The sequence below is a fragment of the Penicillium arizonense genome (assembly GCF_001773325.1).
Source record: "Penicillium arizonense strain CBS 141311 chromosome Unknown PENARI_contig002, whole genome shotgun sequence".
Classification (NCBI taxonomy): Eukaryota; Fungi; Ascomycota; class Eurotiomycetes; order Eurotiales; family Aspergillaceae; genus Penicillium; species Penicillium arizonense.
The window spans coordinates 1,699,328-1,724,673 of NW_019173279.1; the positions used below are offsets into that span (position 1 = coordinate 1,699,328).

Below are 25,346 nucleotides of genomic sequence, written 5' to 3' on the forward strand. Positions count from 1 at the left end.
CTTCCAATTGCATTCAATTGCAACAGTGTTTCCTTTCTTGTTTCACAGCGTTTCCTATTCTATTCCTTGATTCCCCTTCTCATATTTTCCCTCATTTTTCTCACTTTTCCCAAGATGCCACCCCGGGTACAGACCGGGCGTGTGTCCAATACCCTCCTCCCCTACCTCACCACCACCTCATCCTCCACAACCTCCTCCCTTCCTTCATCCTCCTCACAATGCCTACGTCAGTTCTCTGCCACGACAGCCTCTCAAACAAAGCTCCGTCGGCAGATGTTCGAATGGCTTAGCACCGCCGGTGCTGGATTGAAGCACCATGTCCCTGGAGAGACCAATTATCTAACCCGCTTAAAACAGGGTGGTCATGATGATTCAAATCGGCCATTCCCCAACAACCCAAACTTCATTAGTGAGAGTATCCTCAGTGAGGGTCTCCGCGAAGAAATCTATAAACGCGTCGTGACCCAGAAGCAGAGTCTTCGTGCTGTCAGCGTGGAGCTTGGAATTGATATGAAGCGTATTGCTGCCGTCGTGAGACTGGTGGAATTGGAGAAGAGGCAGCGCTCACAGGTAAGAATCTCTTTCTCTTCCTTTTCTCTTTTCCTTTTGGACCTTCCTTCCTTCGCCCTCGCATATGATGAGTCAAAAAAAATTCGATTAGTCTTGAAGACACCGACATGGTTACAACTTACCTTTTTTAACTGAATTGCGCTACAACTATACTTTTGGATATCTGTCACTCTTGGCCCGAACCATAACTGACAAACCAAACCAGGGCAAACCTCTAGCACTTCCATACGCACGGGCAATCCACGAAATGGTCCCCGTGACCCCCCTCGCCGACAAGGGCGAGCGCCAACAATACCACGAGTCCATCAACGACCTCCCCGCCCACCCCCTAACAGGAACCCAAATCTTCTACCCCGTCCCTGAATCTCGCTCCTTCAACCGAGTTGAAGCCGGCCGCGTCTTCTCCGGCGCCCCAGCCCTAACCCACGAAGAAGCCGCCGAGATTCATCACCCATACGACCTAGCTCAGAAAGTGATCGAAGACCCCAAATCAATCGGGTGGGTAGGCAAGGGCGAAAAGGCCCGCCAGATCCTTCAGCCCGCCGATGTGCGTATCCCGCACCCACACATGATCGGCCTCGAGCGCGACCGCATCGCACACCCGAACGAGCGCCACACCGTTCAACACCGCCACGCTGAGCGACTCGCGCGCCAGGAGAGTCTCGAGCAGGAGGCTCGCCAGCGCGCCCAGGCTCGTCGCGACGCTAGCCAGACGACAGTGTCTCCGACTGACTCGCGCTTCGATTACCGTATCCAGGATACGAAGTTCACGAAGGAGACTACTGGTGCTAATGGCCGTGCTCCGTGGGCTGTTGGTCGTCGCTATGGTGTGCCGCACAACGACCGCACTCGTGGCACAGTCAAGATCCCGACTCGTGTTGACGCTTGAGCGGTTGACTGTCGATTGTCGGTTGTATACTTCTCATTTTTGAGCATCGTCCCGGCTGTGTCGGGCTTTTGTACTTTTATTGTATGCAATTGTATGCATACACTTGTATCATGGGCTGTCTAATCGCTATGTATCTATACCAAATTATTTGACTCTCACTGTCTGGATATTCATTTATATTGCCAGATCTATCACTAAGTAGATATAGTTTGTCATAGTAGACTCTCCGATCAAAGCACGAGATACAGATGGAATGGGATGGTAATCCAATGTCGATATCTTCATCAGAGAAGCAAGTAAGTAAACCCCGAAATATGGATTGAAACACAATACCCAGCGCCCTGCCAACAGTAACAGAAAAAGAAAGACAGAGTCGAAATGCGGAATCCATTCTGGGTAATCGAACTGAACGCATCAGGACATCAACCCCAGCCGATGTAGCGCGTATCTCTGCTCTCACGCAAGAGGTCCAATTCCCAAAGTCCAAAGTAGGACTCGAAATCGAAGTTGAAGCAGTACAAGCCCAAAGATCCATATCAATATCCATATCATTTCAATAATCAATGAGCCTCCCCAACAGACCGACATCTCCCACCCCTCCTCGTCCCAACCCAACCCGAGACAGCATCGGACTCAGACTCCGACTCGAAGTGTGAATTCGGACCCTGGAAGAGGTTCCCGATGGATGCTAGGACATTATGGAACCAGCCGTTATTTGACTTGGAAGGTGTAGAAGATGTAGGTTGCATCGTTGATGTTGGCGGTGATGCGGGGTTATGGATAAGGTTGTCGTTGTGAGCTTGGAGGGACATCAACCTGCTTAGCGTTGGGATATGAGATATAAGATATTGACTGTAGTATAGAATATGGATATCACTCGTAGATCAAGATTAAGATCACGATCAAAGCAGGAGCAAGAGCAAGTCGTAACCAAAGAAGATAAAGGACTGACTGAACACGAACACGCGATACAGCATTAAATAACCACGATAAACAATCACATGCAGCTGGAATTCCATGTACATGCAATGCAATCCCCCCTCTTAGGATAATGAAATGACCCTATCAGATGACCCCATGCAACTCGGCTTAAAAGCGCGGAATTCGGTGGGAAAAAAAGAATTGAAGAATAACGATGGGGGCTGGATATCATGTGCTGATACCCAATATGGTATTCTTTGCAGCTTGCATGGTTGACACTCGACTAGCATGCTTGTCTGCGAATGATTTGGATCCATTTACTTGGGGTTATAGGTATTGGTTAGGTGGAGGGGCTGATCTACGCTCTACTGCAGAGTTGTCTCCTTCAGGGAAAGTATGTAGATCTGTCTCTTGATGGGGGGCGTTGGGGTCACTTGGTGGTGATCGTTTGTTCCTTTTCGGGGTCGAGGGTTCTTTGTGTTACTGTCATGTGTTGTTCTTTTATGGCTGAGACAACGTTTTTTTTACCTTTTCTTTGTTGCTTATGTGTAGTTGCGCATGTTTTCAATTACTATGGGTTGGTTGGCTGGGTCTTGCCCTGTAGTTGGAAAGAAGTAATTATTTTGATTTGGACTATGGCTGTCGGAGTATACATCTAGTTATAGGCACGACAGTCTTCATTTATATGGAATCCCTTATCAAATGGTATTTATCTATGCTCAAGGTGGCGTATCTTTTGCTGCTTGAATCATAGGCCGTTCCACCACACCGTTTGAGCGACATCAAAGCCAGCTGAAAGTGGAGTGTCGTCGCTGGAAACCCCGACCAAAACAGTGTATCGACCCGTTTCCTGCACCCAGGCATTCCGATACTCGTCCCAGAAACTGGTTGCATATTTCTTCGGGACGCTGATAGTGGCCTTTTCCATTTGACCTTCCTCCGCAAACACTTTGTCGATACCCTTGAGCTCTTTGATCGGTCTGTTTATACTCGGCGCTTGTCAATGAGTTTCCCCAAATTAGAGTATTTTCCTGTCCAACATCCCTGTATCACAGATCCGGCTGCGAGTCCGTCAACTGATGGAAACCTTTTAGAGGCAAGTAACCCGTCAACCCGTTTTCCAAACTCTTACATCTCTCCTGCAGACTTGAACGAACCTGAAGATCTGTACGGACAATGACCAGTCTTTATAGTATAGTAGTTGGATCTGAGACTGACTATAAGATGTTAGGGGCCAAAGGAAAAAGCGGACTCTATTATCCTTGGATGTAGTCCTATAATTTATAGCAATCGCTCTTCTACGTCAAACCTCCGCTTTATATCACGAATAATCCATTTATGCACTGCAGTCTTAGAATACCAACAAGAGAAGCGTGGATACTTGATGATAACACAGTATAACAATTGAACGTTGATAGGCCTAGCATAGTCCACAAGGTAATTACCAATGTGAGAAGAAGCTGGCAATATCCCACATGTCCTAGATATATCACTCGAACTGACTATTCCAATGCCGGCACCGTCAAACTAAACACATTATCTCGATCAAAGCCAAGCTTAAGGTCCTTCACTACAGTCGCCATAGACCCATAGACTTTCTCAAGTACCTCATCCGCCTCCTTCCCCCGAGTATTAAACAATGAAACATAAGCCGTAGCCAACAAATTCTCAGGCTCGACAGCCCCCATCTCACCAAGAATCCCCTCCGCCCAACGTTCCGCCTCAACCGTAACCTCTTGAACCGTGGCATACCCCAGAATTTCCAACATGAAATGCGGCTCCCGAGCAACGAAAACAGAAGCATGGTCCTGGGGCTTAGCCGAAGGCCCCCTCAACTGATGAATAGACAACATAGTCCCCGGATCCTGCGGCATATCCCGCAAACGCCGTCCAATAACTCTAGCCACAGCCGGAGAGATAGAATGCACACTATGCGTAAAGTTACCTGAGCCATACACAGTCGCAGGAACCAAGTGCCCATTGCCAGCAAGCCATTCTGGCATCGTCGTAGCAGCAACCGTATTCACCATAAGAGGAACGAGAGTCGCTATCTTGTCACTCCAGCGCTGGCCCTCCTGCACATCACTTCCACTCCAGACAAAGCTCACGCCGTACATACGACCAGGCGGGGCGTTGACGACCATTTGTTGGAGTGTCAGTTGTGGAGGCAGACTCTCTGTATCGAGGAGTGATTGATAAGCTGCATTGAAATCAACGAAAGTCTTCTCGATATCACTTGATTCAAAGAAGATGCCACCGGCTAAGAGATTGGGCAGTGGGTAGACCTTAACCGTGAGATCGAGAATGACGCCGAAGAGACCACCCGCGCCACGGATTCCCTGCAGGATTGTTTTGTCTGCTGTGACTATTTCCCCGTCTGGGTTCATGATCGTCGCGCCTAGGATCTGGTCCACGCCTAGACCCCAGTTCGAAGAGAAGGGCCCGTACCCGCCGTACATGGCCCAGCCGACGTAGCCGACTGATGGGACTGCGCCGATGGGTGTGCCAAGGCCTTCGGTCCAGAGGTACTTGCCTACTTCTTCTTGGAGGGTCCCGCCTTGGATGGTTGCGGATTGTCGGTCCTCGGATATGGAGATTTTGTTTAAGGCCCGGAGGTCGATCAACAAGGCGTTTTCGACTAGTGTTCGGCCTTCTAGGTTGTGGCCTCCTGTGCGGAGGGTGAAGGGAAGGGCGTTGGCTTTGGCATATTTTATCAAGGTTGATATCTCGCTTGCGGTTTGGGGATACAAAATTGCTAGTGGATTGTCGGGGCGGCTTGCACTGAAGACTTTGCGTGCTTGGGTGTATTCATCTGAAAATGGAAGGGTATATTTTATCGACTTGGCTTTCAGGAATGTTTCTAGAGCTGAGGTTGCTGGCTTCATGTCGGACATGATGGGTGGGTGGGTGGTGATAGTTAATTGTATTTAGAGCTTGTGGTTTTGTGTTGTGTGAATGAACGTCCAATGTCAGACGATGGGCCTTCTTTATCTGCTGGGCTTACGAGCCTTGACTGCTGCTGAGGGGCCGAGCCAGCCCCCGGGGCTGAGCATATGCATAGTTGGGGGCCATAAACCGGCAACGTATGATTTTGGCGTCATCAAAGACAGCAAATATTGTCAATGCTTATGTCTGACATTGGTCTCTTACTAGCGCACTGACCCCGATACACGAGAAGCTTAGGAATCGTCATGGCATTCGGATCTATTGAGATCCGAGACTCGGACTTATGAGGTTTTATTGTCGATCTCCGCCACGTGCTGCGTCGATCTTCGCGGTTTATCGTCGATCTCCGAGCAACCAACGACCGCAGAGGAACGAGGCTCGGATCTTCGGTTTTAGAAGCAAGGGAATTATCCTGTCTTCTCTTTGCTTTTTCTCTTCTTGTCTTGATATCTTCACAAAAAGCACTTTACCTAATAGAGACTACATCTTTTCGCGCTGTAGATTTGGCTCATAGTACCTACAGCGTTTGATACAGACTGTTGTTATGATAGCTAGTTATGAAACATCCCAAAAATCTGTACAAAGCCTTCATAATAAAATTTGCGTTCGAAACAAGGGAACTACTTGTTAATGATTTCGGAGTGTTCGACACCAACCTCCTTCTCATTCGCAAGATAGTGATCTTCGAATGGAATTGTGTCTTCTCCATCAAAAAGGAGCGCGATCTCTTCGAGTGAATATCCCTTAGTTTCCGAATAAACGAAGTAAACGACGATAAACTCTATGGCAACCCATGGAATGAAGATGAGATAGAACTTCCACGCCATATTCTGAAGTCCAACAGCAACGCATAGGTAGAGATCAGGGTAAAGCAGGTTGATTATTGAAAGAAAGCCTGGCCTCGCATGCGAAGATAGAATAGGAGAGTCTCGGCAATATACTTACCATAGTGACAATAAATCTAAGCATGCTTAGCAAAGTCGCTTAGTAGGCAGATAAAAAAGAACGTAGGGGGGTGCTGATGTTTAATATATGGCACAAGCCACCAATCATTTGTTACATACTAGATAGTCTCCTAGACCGAATATTACGGTTCCTAGGCCTCTTCTTCCCGTTCCTGACTCTTCTCCTTTCCCTTCCTCAGTTTTTGTTCTTTACGTTGAATGATACAGCATCATTGAATTGCTCCTGTGTTACCCATGACTAATTGGTCGTCGTTATGTTAGAAGAATCCTGGGTTATACTTGTCTGTGCTTCTCTGTCTTCCAACGTCAACGACCTGTTTCTCAACCGTACCGTTGCCTGTCAGACTTTTACGCTAAGTCCAATTGATGGGCTGAATGGGAAAGAACAGAGACGCCACGCAGCCATGGCCTTCGCCCTTGGCTTTCGGTAGAAAGGCCGCTTGTTTTATTTGCTATATTCATGGCAACGCTTACGGCCCACGACTAGGTTTACTCATTACCTAAATAGTTTCAATTTGATTGATAACGATCCTGTAAAGCACACTGTGCCTTTTTTTTGGCACCAGCTGTTTGCTAAAAATCCGAACCAGAGGAAAGCCAAGGTGCGCACCTAATACCCGGCATTCCCAGGATAAGATGGGATTTCCTGTATTCTATAAACTGCCCTGGGCCATCCTCAGCCACTTGAAAGACTTTTGTATCGATATCAAGCCACAGTTCCTCAAAACCAGTCAATCGTAGCTCAATACCACCCTTCACCATACTTAGATCCAAGGCGATCTTGAAGGGCTGGCCGGCGTATCCGTGAAAGATACCGAGGTTCATTCCATACACTTCTAAAGTGACCTCCATCTCCATAGTTTCCATGTGTATGGACCCCGACACCTGTTTTGAAACCATATAGTCAGCATGCGCATTGGAAAGCCAAATGAATCCTATCACTTACTGCAAATATACCCGCAGTCGAACTGAAAGGCATCCGATCTTTCCTCTCGTAATCAGACAGTGTTGGGTTCGCAACCTGGCCTATCTTGTAGGCACCATGGCTGGTCCTAGATTGCCGCACTAGAAGGACTTTATTTCGTAAGCAGGATTGAGTATCGCAAGAATGAAAGGGCCTGCCTACCACTGTGGAACATGATGAGAGCTAGTAAGTCCACTGGTATTCAACCCACGGTTAAGAAGAGGGAACCTCAGGTTTTCTCTGCGCCCTCGATTTCTGTTCCTTGTTCCTTTATAATGCTATGATTATTGATTATTTCGGCGAACCAGGATTGTGATCCAGTCTTTTCATTTGTTGATGTACGTAGGCTGTGACCTGCCCTGCAGCTCCCTCGATGCCCGTTTAATTTGCCATCGACACATTCCAGCAGTTACGGGGTCTACCGTTACTAGCCCATGTTGACTCAGTCCAGCTAACTTTCTCCTTACATTTCGTTTCTTTTCCTGCTTTAAATTGTGATTGTTCATTTTACTGTGAGACAATTGCGGCGACCAAATTGCGGTCAGCGTTCACGATCTGGCCAGCAATCCTCCGATACCAGTCCAAAAATCAAAATATTGCTATAATGATTCTGATGTATTGTCTGTGGGTTCAGTATTGCATTGCATATTTATGCAAACTACTGCATCTGTGAACTTGTTGCCACTGAGTGGAGGATGCTGCATGCGCCGATCTAAATCTACCAATGAAACCACGTCAACATACTAGGTTCCCAGGTCGTAAATTAGAAAAAGTAATATTTCAATAGTATGGTATTCAATAAACGACTCAACTTGCGCAGATCACAGAGCTAGCCCAGCTAGGCCGGATATGCACGAGGGAGCCAGATTCAGCTGAGCCCGACCGATCTCCTTGCAGATGTACGAGTGCTGGCCTGGATCTCGGAGCTGCTGGTTGTAGGTAATACTTCACGGCTTAGTGTCCGTACCCTTCAACCTACTCTCGGCGCTACTCATACGATTCCCTGACATTTGGGTATTTGAATTGCCAGGTCGCAGCCATGTGTTTCAAAGCAAGGACGGTAAAGGCCGTGATTGAATATGCATGCTGATTCGCACGAGTTGGTGGCGCAGCTCGATCAATCTCTGTCTGGTAAATCCAGAAGAACCTTACATAGAAATGCTGCGTTCAGTCGGCCAATCCTGCCCAAGTGACAGGTAATGCTCAATATTATTTCACATACACAATTGCGTTATCTGATGGACGATTTTGAGGTTTTCCAAGTGAGCGAATATATATCTCTATGACACGGGGGTGACAGTAATAAAGCATTAACGGATATATTTCGAAAGGCTACCCTCTCTTGGCAGACAAGGGGTGGTTAAAGAAGAAAGTCAACTTCTAGGGTTCTAAATAAAATTCAGTCTTCTGATAGGAGCGCATCACAACCTTACTTCCAAGTCTACAGACACTTGTTTATGGATACCTAGGTAACTGACGAGGACGGAGTCTTCACAGTATACAGATACTAGTCAAGTGTTTTTACCCATGGCCCAACAACCAACTCACGTTTTTCATTTCTCTCGTACTATACATCTTCAACAATGCTCCGATCGCAATGAAAATAATGCCAAACAAAAAATAGCCGAAAGGCGCAGCTTTCAACGGTCCAAAGATCAGAAATTATCTTCCCCCACATGAAGATCATCCAACAATATGTCAGGCTGGCTTGCGAAAATAGTGATAGCGGTCGCGAGATTCTTGACCCAGGATCTGGCTGCTTCCAGCGACATGGACTCCTCAGACGCACACAGCATAACCTGTAACTTGGAGTCTTGCGGCGAGGACAAAATCCACATCCCGGATTGCGGGATGAAATATGCCCAGCCAGACGAGGTACACTCAACGTCAGGTAATGAGAGAGTGGAAGCCCGCGCAACATTCTGATGTTGAATAATACAGGGAATAGAACTATCCTGCGACCAGTCTGTGCTGGTGTGGACAATATCTGCGAGATCCACGTAGTCATGCGCAAACGTCGCAGACTCATTGCTTCTGAACGTGCTGCAAAAGATCGAGAGCACTCCACCTGGGCTGCAGCTTGACCCGGAATGGAATGGTATTCAAACACGGACCGAGCATCTTCTCGATGCCTGCGATGGGCATGCTGCGCCCGGACACTGTTTGGCCCAGGACGATGTCGTGTTGACGGGTATGCCGGGTGAAGAGCCAGGCTGCAGCGGCCTTGACAAGGCTTGCGACGGTCAGGCCCGCCGGGAGACTGGGCATGGGAATACTCTGTCCAGCTGTAATGCGAGAAGAGTTGGAGACATTACTCGGGCTCAGAGGTGGGGTGTTTGTGGAAATGTCCAATGGGCGTACGGAGGAGTTGAGCAGATACTGACGCCAGAAGTCGAATGTCGCCGTATGATCTTGCGAGGAGCGAAGGTGCATATAGCTGGCAAAATTCATTATTGCCTCCGGTGCGTCCCCTGTGTACGCCTCTGCCAGGGCAGCCATCAGAGTTGGCAGCGAAAGACCATCATACTGGGCGTGGGAGACACGGAGGATGAAAGCGTGCTCGGTTGCAGATCGCGACACAAGCTCAAAACGGAGCGGCGCAGCGTTAACCGTGGATGATATTTCCGAGTCGCTCTGCCAGATCGAATCGCAGTAGGTCAGCAGGTCCTCCACCGTGGTGGTCTGATAAAATGGTAGGTCAACGTCCTGAAGGACTGCCTGGAGCAACCCGTGATGCGTTTGTATAAAGGCAGTGCGGAGAATGCTGTGAGCAGACACAACAGCTTGACAAGCACGACGAAGGCGTCTCCCATCAACAAACCCAGTTAAGAAGTAGCAGGCAAAGAATGGGGTCCACCGAGTGAGGAAGAACTGCTGACTTTCAGTCACTGGCAGGATATCAGCAATTTGCGATTCCTGCTTCACAATTTGCAGCTGTACTAGCTCACGCGTGGCCTCTGCTCGAGCCCCATCGTTGACTAGCGCAAAGGGCTTAATAGCAGCACTGCTGTAGGGTTTGGAATTGCTGGCAAAGGAGCCATTGTGGGGTGCTACATGACCGGCCAACTTGGACAAGCGAGGATTGTCCAGAATATCAGCCACGCTTATTGCGACTCCGTCCTTGCGGGCTTCTGCCACCATATACATCGCACTGATGGAGTCGCCACCGAGTTGGAGGAAGCTGTCGTCGAGACCAACCTCGTCGCATGGGATCTGCAAGGCTGTGGCGCAGAATCTCTGAATCTTGTTTTCCATCTCGGTGGCTGCTCCGAGAGCTTTTTCTCAATTGTGGCGCGGAACTGCTTGAGTTCTTCATCTGGCAACTCGGCCAATGTCTTTCGAAGGTATTTCCGGTCCACTTTGCCGCTAGATGTTTGTGGCATGTGTGCGAGATTGATCATCATCGACGGGATCATGAAGCGAGGCAACCAGTCACGAAGCAGGGCGAGAGCCTTGGTTGCCCGCTCGTCGAAACCTCGTTCCGGCTGGTAGAAGGCATTGCAGCTTGCGATCGTCGCTCCAGCGTCTGGAATGGTGTCTTGGTGGCTTTCGACGGGGACATAGATAAATGCTGCGAGAAAGGGTGCTCCATGGCCTTCCGGCGAGACGAGCTCGACCACGACCTGGACAGGAGAAGAGAAACACTTCGCCAGATGAGTCTCAACGTCAGCCAGCTCGATCCGCTGGCCACGGATCTTGACTTGGGAATCCATTCGCCCGACGAAACTCAGGGACCCATCCACATTGTATCGCATCAGGTCGCCGGTCCTATATACGCGACTTGGGCCACGACGGAGCTTTCGGACGTAACCGGGCTCCGCGATGAAGGCTTCCTGGGTTTTTGTCGCGTCATGCATATATCCCGGTCCGACAAAGGAGCCTTCGAGTAACAACTCGCCCACCGCGCCGATGGGAAGGAGCTTTTCCGGATCCTCAGGGACCACCAGCCAGGCGGCACCCCCCGTTGGGAAGCCGACGGAATTGTACGGATCGTTGGGGCTCTCACTGTAGTACCGAAGGTGAGTCACACCACACTCGGCTGGCCCATATCCGATCATCAGCTTCATGTAGGGACTCCAGGCGGCAATTTCCGACGGCTGTGTTGGCTCGCCACCCAGCATGAGTGCTCGGAGCGATGGAAGATCCTTGGGATCAAGCGAGCGCATGAAGGAAGGCGTGAGGACAGCATGAGTCGGACGGAAGGTGGTTACGGTGTCAATGACTTGGGATCAGCTGAAGGCACATACTGCGGTGCAAGACAGCAGCGGAAACAGCCCTGGTGTACTAGAGTCCAATGCAGAGCGGACTCTTGCTCAAATCTGGGCAGACCTTCTTCAACTCGACCCGAATCAACTGGGACCTGATGACGACTTCCTGGTCCCTGGGGGGTGACTCCATCGTCGCCATGCGGGCTGTTGCAATGGCACGCATCAAAGGATTGGGTCTGACGGTATCAGACATTTTTACGACCCCAAATTTGCGCGAAATGGCCCAGAGCGCCAGAGTGTTGAACAACACCTCGGGTACTCGCCGAAAGCCGGTGTGCCTGGTGCACGATGAGGCCCATACAACCTGTCTCTCCTATCTCCGTGATCACACCTCATTGTTGGACTCCTGCCCTGAGACACCACTGATTCTCCCAGCGAGCGAGATCCAGAAGTTTTTCATTGATCGCAGTTGCTTTGACTGGTTTGCCTATATTTTGGAGGGCAGTTTGGATTTCGACCGCCTGCAGGCCGCGTGCGACATGGTAGTAAAGAAACACAGCATACTGCGAACCTTTTTCACCCAGAACGACCGTCGCATTCTTCAAGTTACTCTACCACACATGAAAGCACCGCTACATCGTATTACGACCGCTCGCAAGGTGTCTGCGGTAGCCGAGAAGCTCTGGAGCCATTCTTCTTCCCAATCGCTACCAATGGATCTTCTCCCCTTTCGGTTGATACTTGTCTCCAACACCGAAGCAAATCAACATGCGTTAACTTTACGGCTGTCTCATGCCCAATACGATGGTCTTTCTTTGTCAACTCTCACTGAGGACCTCGCCGTAGCCTACGGTGGAGGCGCTCTCTCTTTCAGCCTACAGTTTTCTGACTACGTCGAGTGTACTGCCCAGCAAGATCATACGGCCAGCTACGCCTTTTGGCGCAAATACCTGGAAGGTTCTACTATGACAAACCTACAGGACTGCAAATTCGATACTGAGGACCGAGCAACCAACCCAGAGGATTTCGAATCAGTAGACGCAAAAGCACTTGTCACGTCCCCCTGTGAGCCTCCGGATGGAATCACCATGGCCACGTTGATCAAAGCAGCGGGGGCCCTAGTGCTTGGCCAACTGACTCACAAGAAAGAGGTTGTTTTCGGCCAAACAGTCAACGGACGCAGTGGGCTCCCTCTTTCTGGGATTGAAAGCATTCTGGGGGCTTGTCTCAATTTCCTTCCCATCCGCATCGACACACTACCAATTAGCTAACTTACAGTAGGTCAGAAGTCCAACATTTAAAGCGGAGCCGCTTTCAAAACGGCATATTTGTAAGAGAGGTGCAACATTAGCACAGAAGTCAGATTTGTCACTGTAGACTAAGAGGAAGGTTTAACGGATAACTTTGTCACAATCCCTCTCTGATACTGGCTGCAGACACCCCCCGTGGGATAGAGCTATACAGCTTTCTGTATCCCTTTTGTTCGTTTTCCTTGAATTATTATGATAAAGTCTTTTCTTTGTATCTGGAAATGGGGCTACTTCCACACACAGCCGCCGGTTGCCATTTGGATTTTCACACACAGCTTTCTATATCCTATCCGAGGCCTATAACATCAGGCCATCTTCCATAAAAGCGCTCCACGCGGAATTCTCCAGCGCAATACAAACATCCCAAGGGGCTTCACTAAGATTCATTCCCCCCGCATCATTCATGTTACTGCCGCAGGTTGGCAAAATATCGCAGATACCAGGGTACATTCCTGACTGCACATCAAAACTATTGACACGGCCTATCTCCGAGCCAAAGTCAAGACCGTTGATCTCTAGGTGTCTCAAGATGCTCACTGTTATATCTGTAAATCTCATACTCGTTGCCCCCAGTCAGATTGCTCTCGAAGGTAAGAGATTAGTCCTGCCATATAAGTTTTGTGGTCGAGAAGAATCAATTCTTTCCGGGTCCGGAGAGACAAAGTCGTGAGTTCATTCAGATCTGCATGCAAGGGAGTTGTCCCACATCTTGGGGTTGAGTGAACCGTTGGAGGATCGATATCGACGACCAGTGGGATGATGGTATTTCCGAGGTAGCTTTCCGGAAGACTAGGGTGGAATTTTCTGCGCAGATTCACGGACACCCCAAGTGAGGAGGGGAGGTTGTTGGTCTGCTGGTTTTTCCGAGCTCGATTCATACAGATGGCAAGTAATGCCGTCAGGACGTCATTCCTGGAAAGGATGTATAGGATCCCAATTAGCTCGGCGGCGTGTACGGACCATCGATCCATATGCCCAACCTACACTTATATGCTATCGATTGTTTGTAGTGAGTCATTCAGCACGGCCGCTATGGCGCCTAAATGGCTATGCAGTCCCGAGGCGTCCGAGTATACCACAATATCCGCGGTTACCCGTGTAGTCCCGGCTCTTTCTATCGGGACCTCCCTATCTAATGTTACGCACGACTATCGGGTCCTCGCTATGTCAGAAGATTCCTGGGTTATACATGCCTAAATGCTTCCTTGCTTCCAACGTCAACGATCTGTCTGTCAACCGTACCGTTGCCTAATAGGCCTTATACGGGATAAGTCCTTTTGAGGGTTATCGAGGAGCGATGCTAGGTAGAGCACCAAACTAACCTATACCGGGGTATAGATCTATTCGTAGTGTTATCAAGTTATAACCAAGTTGTACGAGTCACCAAAGGTTCTGAACCGTAGACATAAGTAACAATGTATGATTGAACATGAAGAACTAAGCTAGATACATGAATGAGTGTCCTTATATATCCTTAGTCCTTCCAAAGTAGAACAGTAGAATGGCTCTACTTGTCGATTGTCGACCTTTCTAATACCTACATGAACATCGTGTTCCTAGCACGGAACATGATGTGGTAATAGAGAACAAAACGTGTTTGTGCGAAGAGGGCCGGAACTGGCCTTTGGTCGCCCAGAGGTTTTCTGTTATGTATAGGTACCTATACACGTCACCTAAGTAGAGACTTATACCTTACGTAGTGCTGTGACTTACTAGGGATGTATGCTAATTTGCTGCCGGCAGAATTTGGTTTGACATAGTGGCTGCAATAGACTGCCGTAGCGTATAATACTACATGGAGCGGCAAGCAAGGGTATGATAAAGGTCACTGACAAAGTAGAGTTGGCTTAGATAGATGAATGAACTAATAAGCAAAGGACTCACAGCACCCTGGAGCATATAATGAACTAAATACAAGATAGAAGCGATCACCAAGCCTAGCGCCATCAACTTGGGGGGTGGAAAAGAAATTGTAGAAGACTATACAATGAAAGAGGAAATGAAATCGAAGCATTAGGACATCTCATTCGTGTACATGAGTATGCCCACAGCAGGTAGATGGATGCAAGACCCGTGAATAGGACACCGTAAGACAAACAGACAAAAAGCAAAACATAACAAAGAAAAGATGCGCAGGCAGATGCGTATGCAGCCAAAAGTGGCTAGATATTTCCATGCAACAGACGAGGCAAATGGCAAGAAATGGCGATTGAACCTGAGAAGCTCGAAGTGCGCCTATGCTACCACACGATAAGGGTGGGTGAGAAGGGGATAGAAAGACGTTGCTATGCGGGGTATCCAAAGGAAGAGACAGATAGAATCAAACATATTGGAAAGATCGTTGCAAGAGTATAGGGAACAAGTCCGGAGCTGAGGCCTGGGACTCTCCGAATAATGGTTTATTCGGGAGCGCTACTGTCCTCGCTTGTTGGCGCAGGGTCTCCAGGTGCGGTTTGTAGACTCGAAGGCGAATCTACACTATCAGGACTGCCGCTTCCCCATGAATCTTCCCGCATAATTTGTGCGGAATCTGGAAGGCCGCCTCTGGGTTCAAGCTGATCTGAGTTTTGTTTCTTGAAAGCCGTGCGAGCGCTGGACGGTGAGACAGGGTCCTTTTGGGCAGGTTCGGCGCGGTGACCACCTTGCATTGGGCTGGCGGCGGTGTCAATGGCTGGGGAGGTGGATCGAGGGGAATCCATGAAGCCTCGCCATTTCCGCCAGCCCTCAAAGTCAATGAGGGCTTGCATGCAGCCCCATTCTGTCACCTTCTGCTCTAGCCAAGGGAAACCAACAGGCTTGGTCAAGAAATCGTTGCAACCAGCGGCCAAGGCCTCGTGTCGATCACTTTGCAAGCTGCTGGCTGTGAGAGCGACGATAATGACTGGACTCCGGAAAAGTGATAAATCTGGCAAAGCGTCACCTTCACTGAGAGTTCGCTGGAGACCGGGTCTTCTATCCAGCAAAGCTGTACTAGACACACTAGAGCGTCCAGAGGCTGTCTTGGGGAAGACACCAATGCCATTGAGGCGCTCAAGACGTCGGATTTCCTTGGTTGCGTCTAGTCCGTTCATGACAGGAAGCTGGATATCCATCAACACTAAATGAAAACCGCCTTGTCGCCATTTCCGTACGGCCTCCTCGCCGTTTGCCGCACACTTCCAGCGCACTTTCAATCTCTTCATGAAAGCTTCCAGGAGCTTCTGGTTGATGATGTTGTCTTCCACAATGAGGACGTTAATTGGGGGAACGGTACCGTCAATCAATCCGCCAAAGACTGCACCGGGGGAGGTTGCCGCTTTGGCTTTGCGGACAGAGCGTGGGGATGATACTGCTGGGGGAGTGTGTGATTTAACTTGCGGGGACTCTGCTGCGGGTACTGGGGGGGTTGAACCAGCAGGAGCGGTTGTTGTTGGAGGAGGCTGAGAGTGAGGGGAAACGCCGGTTTCTATGGATGTCAATTAGTATTCCAAGCAAAGAGATACTGTATAACATACCTGTAACGATGGGAATATGGCCATGAATCGTAGGTGAGTTCGTTGCGTGTCGCGTCAGCGGAGGGCGTTGGTGATGCCGTCTGCGATTTCCCGGAGATGGCAGCGGAGGAACTACCCCGGTGTTGAGTACGGATATTGAGGGTGCACTCGCTGCCGCCGCCGGAACTGGGTGCGGATGTGCGGCCGGGCTGCTGGAGGTGGGGTTGACGGGCATGAGGGGGAAGTAATCGCCATGCTCGCCAGGTTCAGAGTGATGATGGGAGTAAATTGAATGACGCGGTGATGGCTTTGGTGTTCGGCGCGTCGGCGCTTCAATCATCAACGCTTCCTCGATTTTCTGCCCTCCTGGATAGTAAGCATCGAGTAGAGATGACAGAACTTCCTCCGGGCTCAAGAGACGTTCCGGGTGGGTTTGTCGATTTGATCCTTCTCGTGGCACTATTCTGATCACGATATCCGGCGGGTCAAAGCTTCTCCCTAGCGAATTGACATATTTCATGATCACCTGGTCGCGGAGCTCATCCACCACCGCGTCCTCCGTGCACGGCACCAAGGTGGCCGAGCCACCAGGCCGTTTGACCCAAACCCGACGTTGTATCATCTCGCGTGGAGGGGCGGGAGCAAAATCGCTAATCTGGTCTCCTAGTGCAGAGAAGATGTTCGCCTCCAACAGACCACTAATCAAGTGTTGATGTGACGCTGGCAGAAGAGATTGACGGCGGATCGCAAGGCTAGGTCGCTTGCTCGACGAAGGAGTGTAATAGGGCGCAGAAGGTCTACGGTCGTATGCAGGCCACTCAACAACGGTGTTGAGGGTGGGTGTCAACTGGTTCCCAGCTGGCGTTGAGGCTTGAACCTTGTGGGTGGACTGGAAGGAGGTGCTGTCGGAATGCTGAGGGGTTGGGAACGGAGGTGTTTCGAGGGGGGATGAAGGGTCCGAGAGGGGAGTATGTAGCGAAGAGGTATGCGCTTCAGGTGACGATGTACAGGTACGGTTCTCGGGCGTTGGCTGTCGGTCCGAATAAGGCGTGGAATCCGGTTCGTTCGGTCCTAGCGATAGGGGTTGGCGTTCGCTCGAAGGGCCGATGGCATCGGAACAATCTGGCGAGGAGACGATGCTATATGCCGGGGATTTGTTGGAGTCGACAAGCTGCGGAGCAGAGGGAGAGTTTGAGATAGGGTGGACGGGATCCGCTTCGTCCGCTTTTGGGATTGGTGATCGTCGTAACAGCTTCGCCTTCAGACGCGACAACCTGTCTGGCATCGTGGCAGTTCTCAAGCCATTCTTGAGAATGAAAATAGGGGAATCGTTGCTCTGAATAGAGGTAATTATGTGCACTCTCCAAGGTCTGGAGAGGAGAGAGAGGGGGTAAGTGCAAGTCACACAGGAACTAAAGTTAGCGTTCAATCAAGCTATGGCCACTGAGACACCTGTGATTTGCTTCAACTAACTTATTCGGGGATTCACCGCTTGTGTACAGCTTCAATTGTCTTTCTGCCCAACACTTACACTTTAGCCTGATTACATTCAAGTTGATGTAATACAAACTACGCTATATAGGTGATTTCCATCCCCTACAATCAAGCTAAGGGGCTGCAATGAGCATTACTGACCTGTAGGACGCCAAAGTGTCTAGTAACTTTGATGAATTGTCGAGTCACTTTCGGGTCATAGATAAAGCCAGGCTATAAGAATTGACATGGATAGCCTGCATACCAGTGTTTCATACACGGTAGGCTCGCTAGTGTTCATCAGTGCCACTAGAATTTGGGCCCCAACTTCCTACTCTTCGGCCTTAAGGCATAAAAACGCGAGTCATGAAACAGCGTCTATTCACAATCTAACTATATGATAGATCACAAAACTTCTTTGGCAATCAACACTTTGCAATAGGATCATTTCTTCCATCATCTGATGTTCCTTATTTCATATCCGTTCGTGTCTGATTCTCAGCCACCTCAGAACCAGGGATAACCCCTTTCTCGAGGTCCTGCGTGTCTCGAGTATTGTTTCCATCCATGGAAAGTAGTTCATCAATGCTCATGCCTGTGGCTTTTGCCTCTTTGCGCAGCTTGCGATATCGAATGCGCCAGATGATGTGGCTGATATATATTCCCGCCTCGAGAACAACCCTGCAGGTTTCTTAGTATTGAACGGAAAAATTAGTTAAATGAAAACTTACACCAAGATATACATAATCCCTCCCAAGATATCAAATGAGCCTTGAGCCGCTGTGTCCACATTAGCATCTTGTTGAATATTCTGGGACTCGGGTTGATCGTACCTAATGCGAAGAGAGAAAACAGTCCACCAAACGTATCAATCGACAAAAAGACCCAATCTATCAAAATAAATGTCTATCCCAAGAACTGAAAGAGCAGAAATAACTCACTGAACCCAATAACGCGCCCATCTCTCTTCCACAGCTCAAAGTACGGCGGCAACAGACCCGCACTGAGAAAGAGAGTAGCCACAACGCCAACCACAATATCAGGCCATGTCACACCGTTGTTATACGGAATCTATCATCCAAAGTAAGACCTCCACAGAAGAAAATAAAAAGGACAATAGAAGCAGTAACCATACCCTCAAAGTAAGAATCAGAAGAGCCTCCAACCCCCCAAACAAAACAATCATCCCCGAGCAAACCAAAACAGCCCTGGTCTTGCTATAGTCACTATTAAAACCAAAGATCAGCAACCACGCACGCAGTAAATTCAAGAACGCACCGAAAACAAGCAAGCCCAAGAAAACGAAACCCACTTACTGATTATAATAGAGAATCTGACCCCAACTAACAAGCGAAAAGAACCCAAAGATCTGGGGTTGGATCTGTAATGGGATATTGACTTGCTACGCAACGAGATGGCATAAATAAGCAAACAACGTAACATAAGTACTGTTTCAGTACCATTCCCCAAAGAATGGAGACAAGACTCACCTGCAGAATCAGATATGCTCCCATTGGCACGGAACCTGCATGAACCACAATGAGTAAAAGGCAATTCCACATTGAGGGTATATTTCTTTTTCAAATTGTGCTTTTTAGACATATCTCCGTTGATACCAGAGCTAGATTAGAGGCAGATTAGGAAAGATCAATTACTCACAGCATGCCCAGAGAAACATCATCGAAGCAGGAAATCCATCTGTGTTCTTGCGGCGCCAGTTGTGCCATATTTGAGGGATTAATTGGATGCACCAGAGGACTGTGCCGATTGTGCCGAGGATGTTGGATGATAGGGTTATATTCGAGGTTGACATTGTGGGTTGGTATGGCCGGTATGGATATCGAGTAGAGAGGAATATTGAGGATATCGTGAGATAGCAACCCAGACTCGACTTGGGGCCCGTAGAATAGAATATAAAAAGAAAGACCCTGTATACAACGAAGACCTTTGAAACGTCAATACTATACCACTACCCCAAGCCAGCGATATGAGACGATACTTATAATAACCTGAACTCACACACCAACAGCGAGACAGACCTCCAGAATGGAACCCAGTATCTTCCCAAAACGCAACAGAGGCAGATGCACAACCGGAGACTTAAGCCACACAGGACCAAATAGATCAGCAAGAGACCCAATCTAATCCAATCCAATCGACTCCCTTCCACTCACCTGCCCTGCAAAACAAGCGTCGCGCGTGAACACCTGATCTCGAGGTAACCAGTCACAGTCCGTGACGGGATGCAGGCGTCTGCGTTGACGGAATATCTTGTTCAGGTTTGGGTCTAGGTTTGTCCCGATGGGAGGGGACCTGAGGATTTCCGTCTTTGGACGGGATGGGTATACAGTATGCAGCAGATTGGAAGTATAGAGGCGATTGTGCAGAGGAAGAGTATAGGAAAGAGACCAGGAATAGGATTAGGAATAGAAATAGACAAGTAATGAGAAAAAGAACAGGGAAAGAAAACGAAAGCCTGAAAGCAAGCAATGCAGCGGTGAATGTCTAGACGCCGGACCCAGTTGGTGTTGGACTGTTATTCGGTGATCATCGGTGGTGCATTAGTACGAGGTGTGTGATTATGGGTGTTATCTTGAGTTTGTCTGTAAGGTGGACGAAGAAGAGACAAGAGAGACACAGAGGGAGGGTATAGTATACATTAAGATATGAGATATGGATTCAACCACCCTCGGAATATCCAAACCAGAGCTTCCCCAGGACAAACCCTCGAATCTTCCAATGATGCTTATTGGAAGAAGGGGAGAGATCCGGGCTCACGGACTAGCACTAGAGGGGGTAATAGACGGAGAAAGAGGTGGCTGCAGGTGCAGCGGTTAGTGTTAGTGTAGGCTTGATTTCTCCGGTTTGCAAGGTTATTCCTGGTCTGTCTTGTCTTGCTTATGTTATCTTGTCTTGTCTGGTCTAGTCTCGCTCTCTTGGCTGTCAATTGATTCTACTAACGGTTTAGAGTGGAGCTGCGGTGGGGTAGGAGGGGCTTTGTAGGATGGTGAAAGATAATGGGTTTGTTAGAAGGTTCGTTTGAGATGGCTTTAGCTTAACTTGTAGTTTTAGGTATACATCGGAGGGTATATGGATTGGTTCATTATATAACTTTGAAGATTAGACGGGGATTATGTAGTTGAGATTGTGCTTGAGTTCCTTGTTCAATTCTCCGGCGCACATACCACCCCGCACGTGGCTACCCGCTTAGATTTGACATGTCTATTTCGTGCCTGAAGTACTGATTTCATACTCGATAGTTGCCTGTGGTTCACACTATGGTTCGACACGAGTACACAGTGGATCAGCTGAACCGAGGTTGAGAGACAGTCGAGCCACGGTTTTCCCCGAATCAGGGACTGGACCTCGAATGTACCCACGGTTGGTCTAGATCAAATCTGCTGTGCGCGTAGAATTATCGAAAAGTAATGCATTGTGCTCGCACAAAGTGCTGACCATATATCCTAACATGTTACTTTTCGTTCATGCAGAAATAATCATGGCATTAAGATCTGTCAATCCTTGCCAATATATCCAACATGAGAACGAGATAACTTAGCACCAAAAACCACAAAAAGGAGCATAAAGAAAGACTCGGGATAACCACCCGCTGTAATAAACAAAAAGAGAAATCCAATAAACCCAGATCAACAATACGTTCCAAGAAAAGAAAATAGACATGTAACAAAGGAGGCCATCAAGACATCACGTTAGGGGAACCAAAAAATACACACACACACAGGTGGAGAGAGGATCCAAAGGGTATCAAGGGAAACAGGTTTTGCGAAAGGGGAAGCTCGAGAAAAGAAGACAGACATCAACCGTACAAACTCTGATCACAGAAGGATCAAGTAGTTGGAGGGTGCAATGCCGGTGTCTCCGTTGGATTTCCGAGCCTGCCACCATCGGCCGCTGACATCCGATACCTCGAGGATCTCGTGCTTGGCGAAACTGATCTCGTTCGCATCTTCCGGGTTGGCATCGTACGAGTAGATTGCTTTCGCGCGGTAGGGGTAATCGGTCGGCTGGGGCACTTCGCCAGTTTCTTGTTCGCCATTGCCAGGGGCACCGCTTGGGGTGCCGAAACGAGGCGCAGAGGAGTTTCGTTCAGCGCCGGGCGCACCACCGGGGTAGCCGGAAACGGGGGAAGAGGTCTCAAAGCCACCTAGTTGGGCTGAGGTGTACATCTGCGGGGTGTTGCTGGTGGCCACGGTCTCCGGGCGGGCGCCGAATGCGCTGGACATGGGCCGGCTGCCGCGGTAGGATGGCTCTGGGGGCTGCTCCTTGTTGAGGGCGAATGAGTCGATGAATCCGCGGTGCGAGGCTTGAGGCGTGGAGCCGAAGTAGAAGATCCAGACGATGATGACCATGGAGAGCAGGATGAAACCGGCGCCCGCAGCTTGCATTGAGCCTTGGGATTCGTAGATGGTGTTGTTTGCGCTCAGCGAAGTCAGAACAAGGCCACAGCCAAGATATCCCACGATCTAGAACAATGTCAGCATGGCCACGCAAGCCGCAATTTAGAGACAATCATACCGCGACGCCGTAGACGTGGCCAGTGTCGGTGCCAAAGGTCACAATCAGACCAATGATGACACAGAACATATAACTATTGGCCCACCATGAGTAGTTGGGATACTTGGTATTTTGCACATCGGCAATAATCGATGAAACGAATGCGATCAGCCATGCCAGCTAGACTGAATATTAGTGTGGATCGGTCACATCGGAGGACAAGGACATACGATGGAGATGGAGATGGTGGCGAGGGCGAATGGATCGCCAAGGATGTTGCTGGGGCGGAATTTGCCCATCTTGTGTGTATTCGGGGGCTTGTGGAACGAGGGAGTTGATGGAGTGACCATGAAAGATGTCTATTGATGAAATGACAGAGTGATTGTATATATGTAGAGGGCAAGATGATCGTTTGGTATATGGTGAAAGAGCGACTGTCTTGGTTAGCTGAATGTCAAACTTCAATGAAAGGGTGGAAGTCGCGATCCGATGTCAAGGGAGGAAGGTACCTTTGAGACAAAGACCAAGTGGGTTCACGCCAGAGACGGAAGAGGTAGAACAGAAAACCCCTTACAGAGAGAGAGGCGGAAAGCAGCACCAGGCTGGTAAAAAAGGGAAGTAAATGTGAAGAAATCGAGATGAAAAGAGTGACGGGAATGAAAAATGACGGGATTGAAAGAAAGAGGAGAAGTGAAAAGGAGGAAAAGTGCCAGGTACAAGTGTGGAGCCCCAACACACAGACGCGCCCCTGGAGTCGAGACTTGGTTTTACAGTACCGATTTATTTTATTTTGGGAATTAAGAATTAAGAACATGGATGTACTGGAAATTAATATTTAAATCTCATCTACAGAGTATTTCCCAAGAGTAAGGACTCGATCTTGTTGTCTTGATCTATAAATATCGTATTAGTCACCCGCGATGTTGATCGGGATGACGAGGCCTCCGTGTTCTCTCCTAACATCTTCTTCTTCTTCGTCTTACAGATTAACCTTACATATACATGTCCATGGCTATACGCTAACGTTAATATTAAGGCTGATTTAGGGCTTCAATTTTTGACAGTGACCCATTATGTTCTGGACCTCACTCCCTAATTTCCCGCAAAACTTGCTCCACGACCCACCATGGAGTTGGCTCGACCCGATCGTCATTTCACGATGGGTCTCTTACTCATTTCCTGTACCCTACCCTGCCCTACCTATACGTGTTTGGGTATCCATAACTACCATTTCCTAATAACAGGCACACATAGGTACACAAAGTCCTCGCAATACACTCACGTGTCGACCCGCTCGGCATCTGCGTCATATGTGCGTACGGAGTACTTGACTGTAGAGTGGCCCGTTCTCAACGTCGCCGTATGAGGTACAAGGTAAGGAATGTGATATCAGACCTAGATAAATTCAAAGTTTCTCTACAAAGTCAATTGTGGTGTCTACACATATAAGATGTAGTTCGTGACTAGTGTACTGTAGAGGCGGGGCGAAGAAGAATCTGGGGTAAATTTGCACATTCTAGTGACCTCGATGGAATGAGGGACTAGTCATACTGACGATCTTTCCACGCGAAAATGACGCGCATGATCTAGGAGATAGGTCCGATTTAAATGTAATTTATGTCGGACATATCATATTCTCGGCTGGGGTGAGCCGGTATCAGATAGATTTCTTGGGCTAGATTTGTGGCTTGCATCATGTTTTATCGAGATATGTGCATGTATATATGCAGGTACATGTAGACTCAAGGATTGAGGACTATTGGAATTTCCCTATGTAATAACAGCATATCATACGCCAAATCAGAGGATATCATAGAAAACAACAATAAACAACAAACAACACTCCCTCCCTCCTCCACCACCACCACCACCACCATAAATATGATCACCTGGCCCTACCTGCTACTTATAGAAACAGCAAGGAAACCAGCCTGCTAGTCACATCCCCAGATAAGCCCAGATCTAAACCTCCCCCTCCCTCCTCTCCTTAAAAACCTCCCTCCTCCTAACCTCCCTCTCAACATCCTCGAGTCTCCCCTCCCACTCCGCCCAACACTCTCCACTCCCAACAAGACCAACATCGTACCAACGCTGTAGCACACGCGCACTACGCACCCGCAACTCGGAGATCGTAGCCGCCTGCTCAGCCTGCGTCCGCGCAAGCCGGTCCAGCTGCGGCTGTAGCTCGATGAGGGCGGCGGAGCTTGCTGCGTCTGGGATGGGGAGGTCGTTTAGGGACGTGAGGCGCGAGGCGGTTTCTGGGAAGGCGGTTGCGTAGGAGAGGATTATTGAGGTGAGGGTTTGGGCTGTTAGGCCTTGGGGGATTTCGGTTGTTGGGGTTTTTTGGAAGAGGTCTGGGTTTTGGTCGTCTGGTTTTGGGGTTTGGGTGTTAGTTTGGACTTTTGTAGAATCTGATTGGATTGGGGGAGAGTTGGATGCTGGAGGATGGGGTAAAAGAGAGGGTGTATAGATGTCGTGTGGTGTAGGGAGGTATTGGGTTCGTGGTGGGGATGGGGATGGATAACATCCCCACTGCCCTGCACATACGGAGTTGGAGGACATCTCGCACAGCTGGAACGCTCCGGCTCAGTCTTTCCAGTTCCCTTTCTAGACGCGCGAGTTTGCGGGAGACTGTCTCGTCGAGTGATGTGGGTTTCTCGGGCGCGGTTGGGACGCCTGTCCAGTCTGTGGCGCCGGTGAGGAGGTAGGTGAGGCGGCGCAGGCGCGCCTCGAGGAGTTCAATAGTCGCTCCTGCTACTGCGTCGCTTTCGAGTGTCATCGTGTGTGAAAAGCAATGGGTGGATTGAGATGGGAGCTGGTTGAATAAACGTCGGAGCTAGCTGGAGTCGGTGCAAACACGGCAAATTGTGGGGACATGATAAACGTCGATCTATACCCTCGCTCTGATATCTTTCTCGCATGTTTATTTACTCTAGAATCTTACTATGAATTGAATTTGCTTCCATATAATACACATCATCTGAATACAGCTTACCGTGAGTGAGTTGATGCCTGAGAAATCTCGTAATGTTTACATTTAAAAGGGTAATAGATCCTGTAACTTAAGTCTTATTGCTATGTCCATAGATAACTTGAGGATATGTGGCTCAAG

The 25,346-nt window shown here is 48.9% G+C and overlaps 8 protein-coding genes across 8 annotated transcripts; 2 read left to right on the forward strand and 6 right to left on the reverse strand.

Moving 5' to 3' along the window:
* Positions 1–114: 114 nt before the first annotated feature.
* PENARI_c002G00865 (mitochondrial 37S ribosomal protein mS45) lies at positions 115–1,459 on the forward strand (the record flags this gene model as incomplete). Its single annotated transcript, XM_022627193.1, has 2 exons — positions 115–570; positions 776–1,459. The coding sequence occupies 2 exons, from the start codon at positions 115–117 to the stop codon at positions 1,457–1,459; spliced, it is 1,140 nt and encodes a 379-aa protein (XP_022492699.1).
* A 1,669-nt stretch (positions 1,460–3,128) lies between these two features.
* On the reverse strand, positions 3,129–5,274 carry PENARI_c002G09458 (uncharacterized protein; the record flags this gene model as incomplete). Its single annotated transcript, XM_022627795.1, has 3 exons — positions 3,129–3,360; positions 3,538–3,597; positions 3,884–5,274. 3 exons carry the CDS (start codon positions 5,272–5,274, stop codon positions 3,129–3,131), a joined length of 1,683 nt encoding a protein of 560 aa, XP_022492549.1.
* Positions 5,275–6,944: 1,670 nt separating this feature from the next.
* Positions 6,945–7,430, reverse strand: PENARI_c002G00430 (uncharacterized protein; the record flags this gene model as incomplete). The annotated part of the gene is made up of 4 exons (XM_022627164.1): positions 6,945–6,951; positions 7,007–7,176; positions 7,238–7,365; positions 7,418–7,430. The coding sequence occupies 4 exons, from the start codon at positions 7,428–7,430 to the stop codon at positions 6,945–6,947; spliced, it is 318 nt and encodes a 105-aa protein (XP_022492237.1).
* A 1,480-nt stretch (positions 7,431–8,910) lies between these two features.
* Positions 8,911–11,716, reverse strand: PENARI_c002G07630 (uncharacterized protein; the record flags this gene model as incomplete). The annotated part of the gene is made up of 4 exons (XM_022627660.1): positions 8,911–9,323; positions 9,370–10,406; positions 10,454–11,477; positions 11,563–11,716. The coding sequence occupies 4 exons, from the start codon at positions 11,714–11,716 to the stop codon at positions 8,911–8,913; spliced, it is 2,628 nt and encodes an 875-aa protein (XP_022492189.1).
* Positions 11,717–11,741: 25 nt separating this feature from the next.
* PENARI_c002G03016 (uncharacterized protein) lies at positions 11,742–12,734 on the forward strand (the record flags this gene model as incomplete). Its single annotated transcript, XM_022627339.1, has 1 exon — positions 11,742–12,734. The coding sequence occupies one exon, from the start codon at positions 11,742–11,744 to the stop codon at positions 12,732–12,734; it is 993 nt and encodes a 330-aa protein (XP_022492720.1).
* A 2,438-nt stretch (positions 12,735–15,172) lies between these two features.
* Positions 15,173–17,531, reverse strand: PENARI_c002G03746 (response regulator; the record flags this gene model as incomplete). Its single annotated transcript, XM_022627385.1, has 2 exons — positions 15,173–16,218; positions 16,268–17,531. The coding sequence occupies 2 exons, from the start codon at positions 17,529–17,531 to the stop codon at positions 15,173–15,175; spliced, it is 2,310 nt and encodes a 769-aa protein (XP_022492945.1).
* Positions 17,532–18,189: 658 nt separating this feature from the next.
* PENARI_c002G12299 (PQ-loop repeat-containing protein) lies at positions 18,190–19,532 on the reverse strand (the record flags this gene model as incomplete). The annotated part of the gene is made up of 5 exons (XM_022627983.1): positions 18,190–18,400; positions 18,451–18,499; positions 18,661–18,790; positions 19,210–19,244; positions 19,379–19,532. 5 exons carry the CDS (start codon positions 19,530–19,532, stop codon positions 18,190–18,192), a joined length of 579 nt encoding a protein of 192 aa, XP_022492728.1.
* Positions 19,533–21,555: 2,023 nt separating this feature from the next.
* On the reverse strand, positions 21,556–25,013 carry PENARI_c002G03984 (uncharacterized protein; the record flags this gene model as incomplete). The annotated part of the gene is made up of 5 exons (XM_022627411.1): positions 21,556–22,203; positions 22,256–22,414; positions 22,465–22,593; positions 24,350–24,603; positions 24,782–25,013. 5 exons carry the CDS (start codon positions 25,011–25,013, stop codon positions 21,556–21,558), a joined length of 1,422 nt encoding a protein of 473 aa, XP_022492460.1.
* Positions 25,014–25,346: the final 333 nt, after the last annotated feature.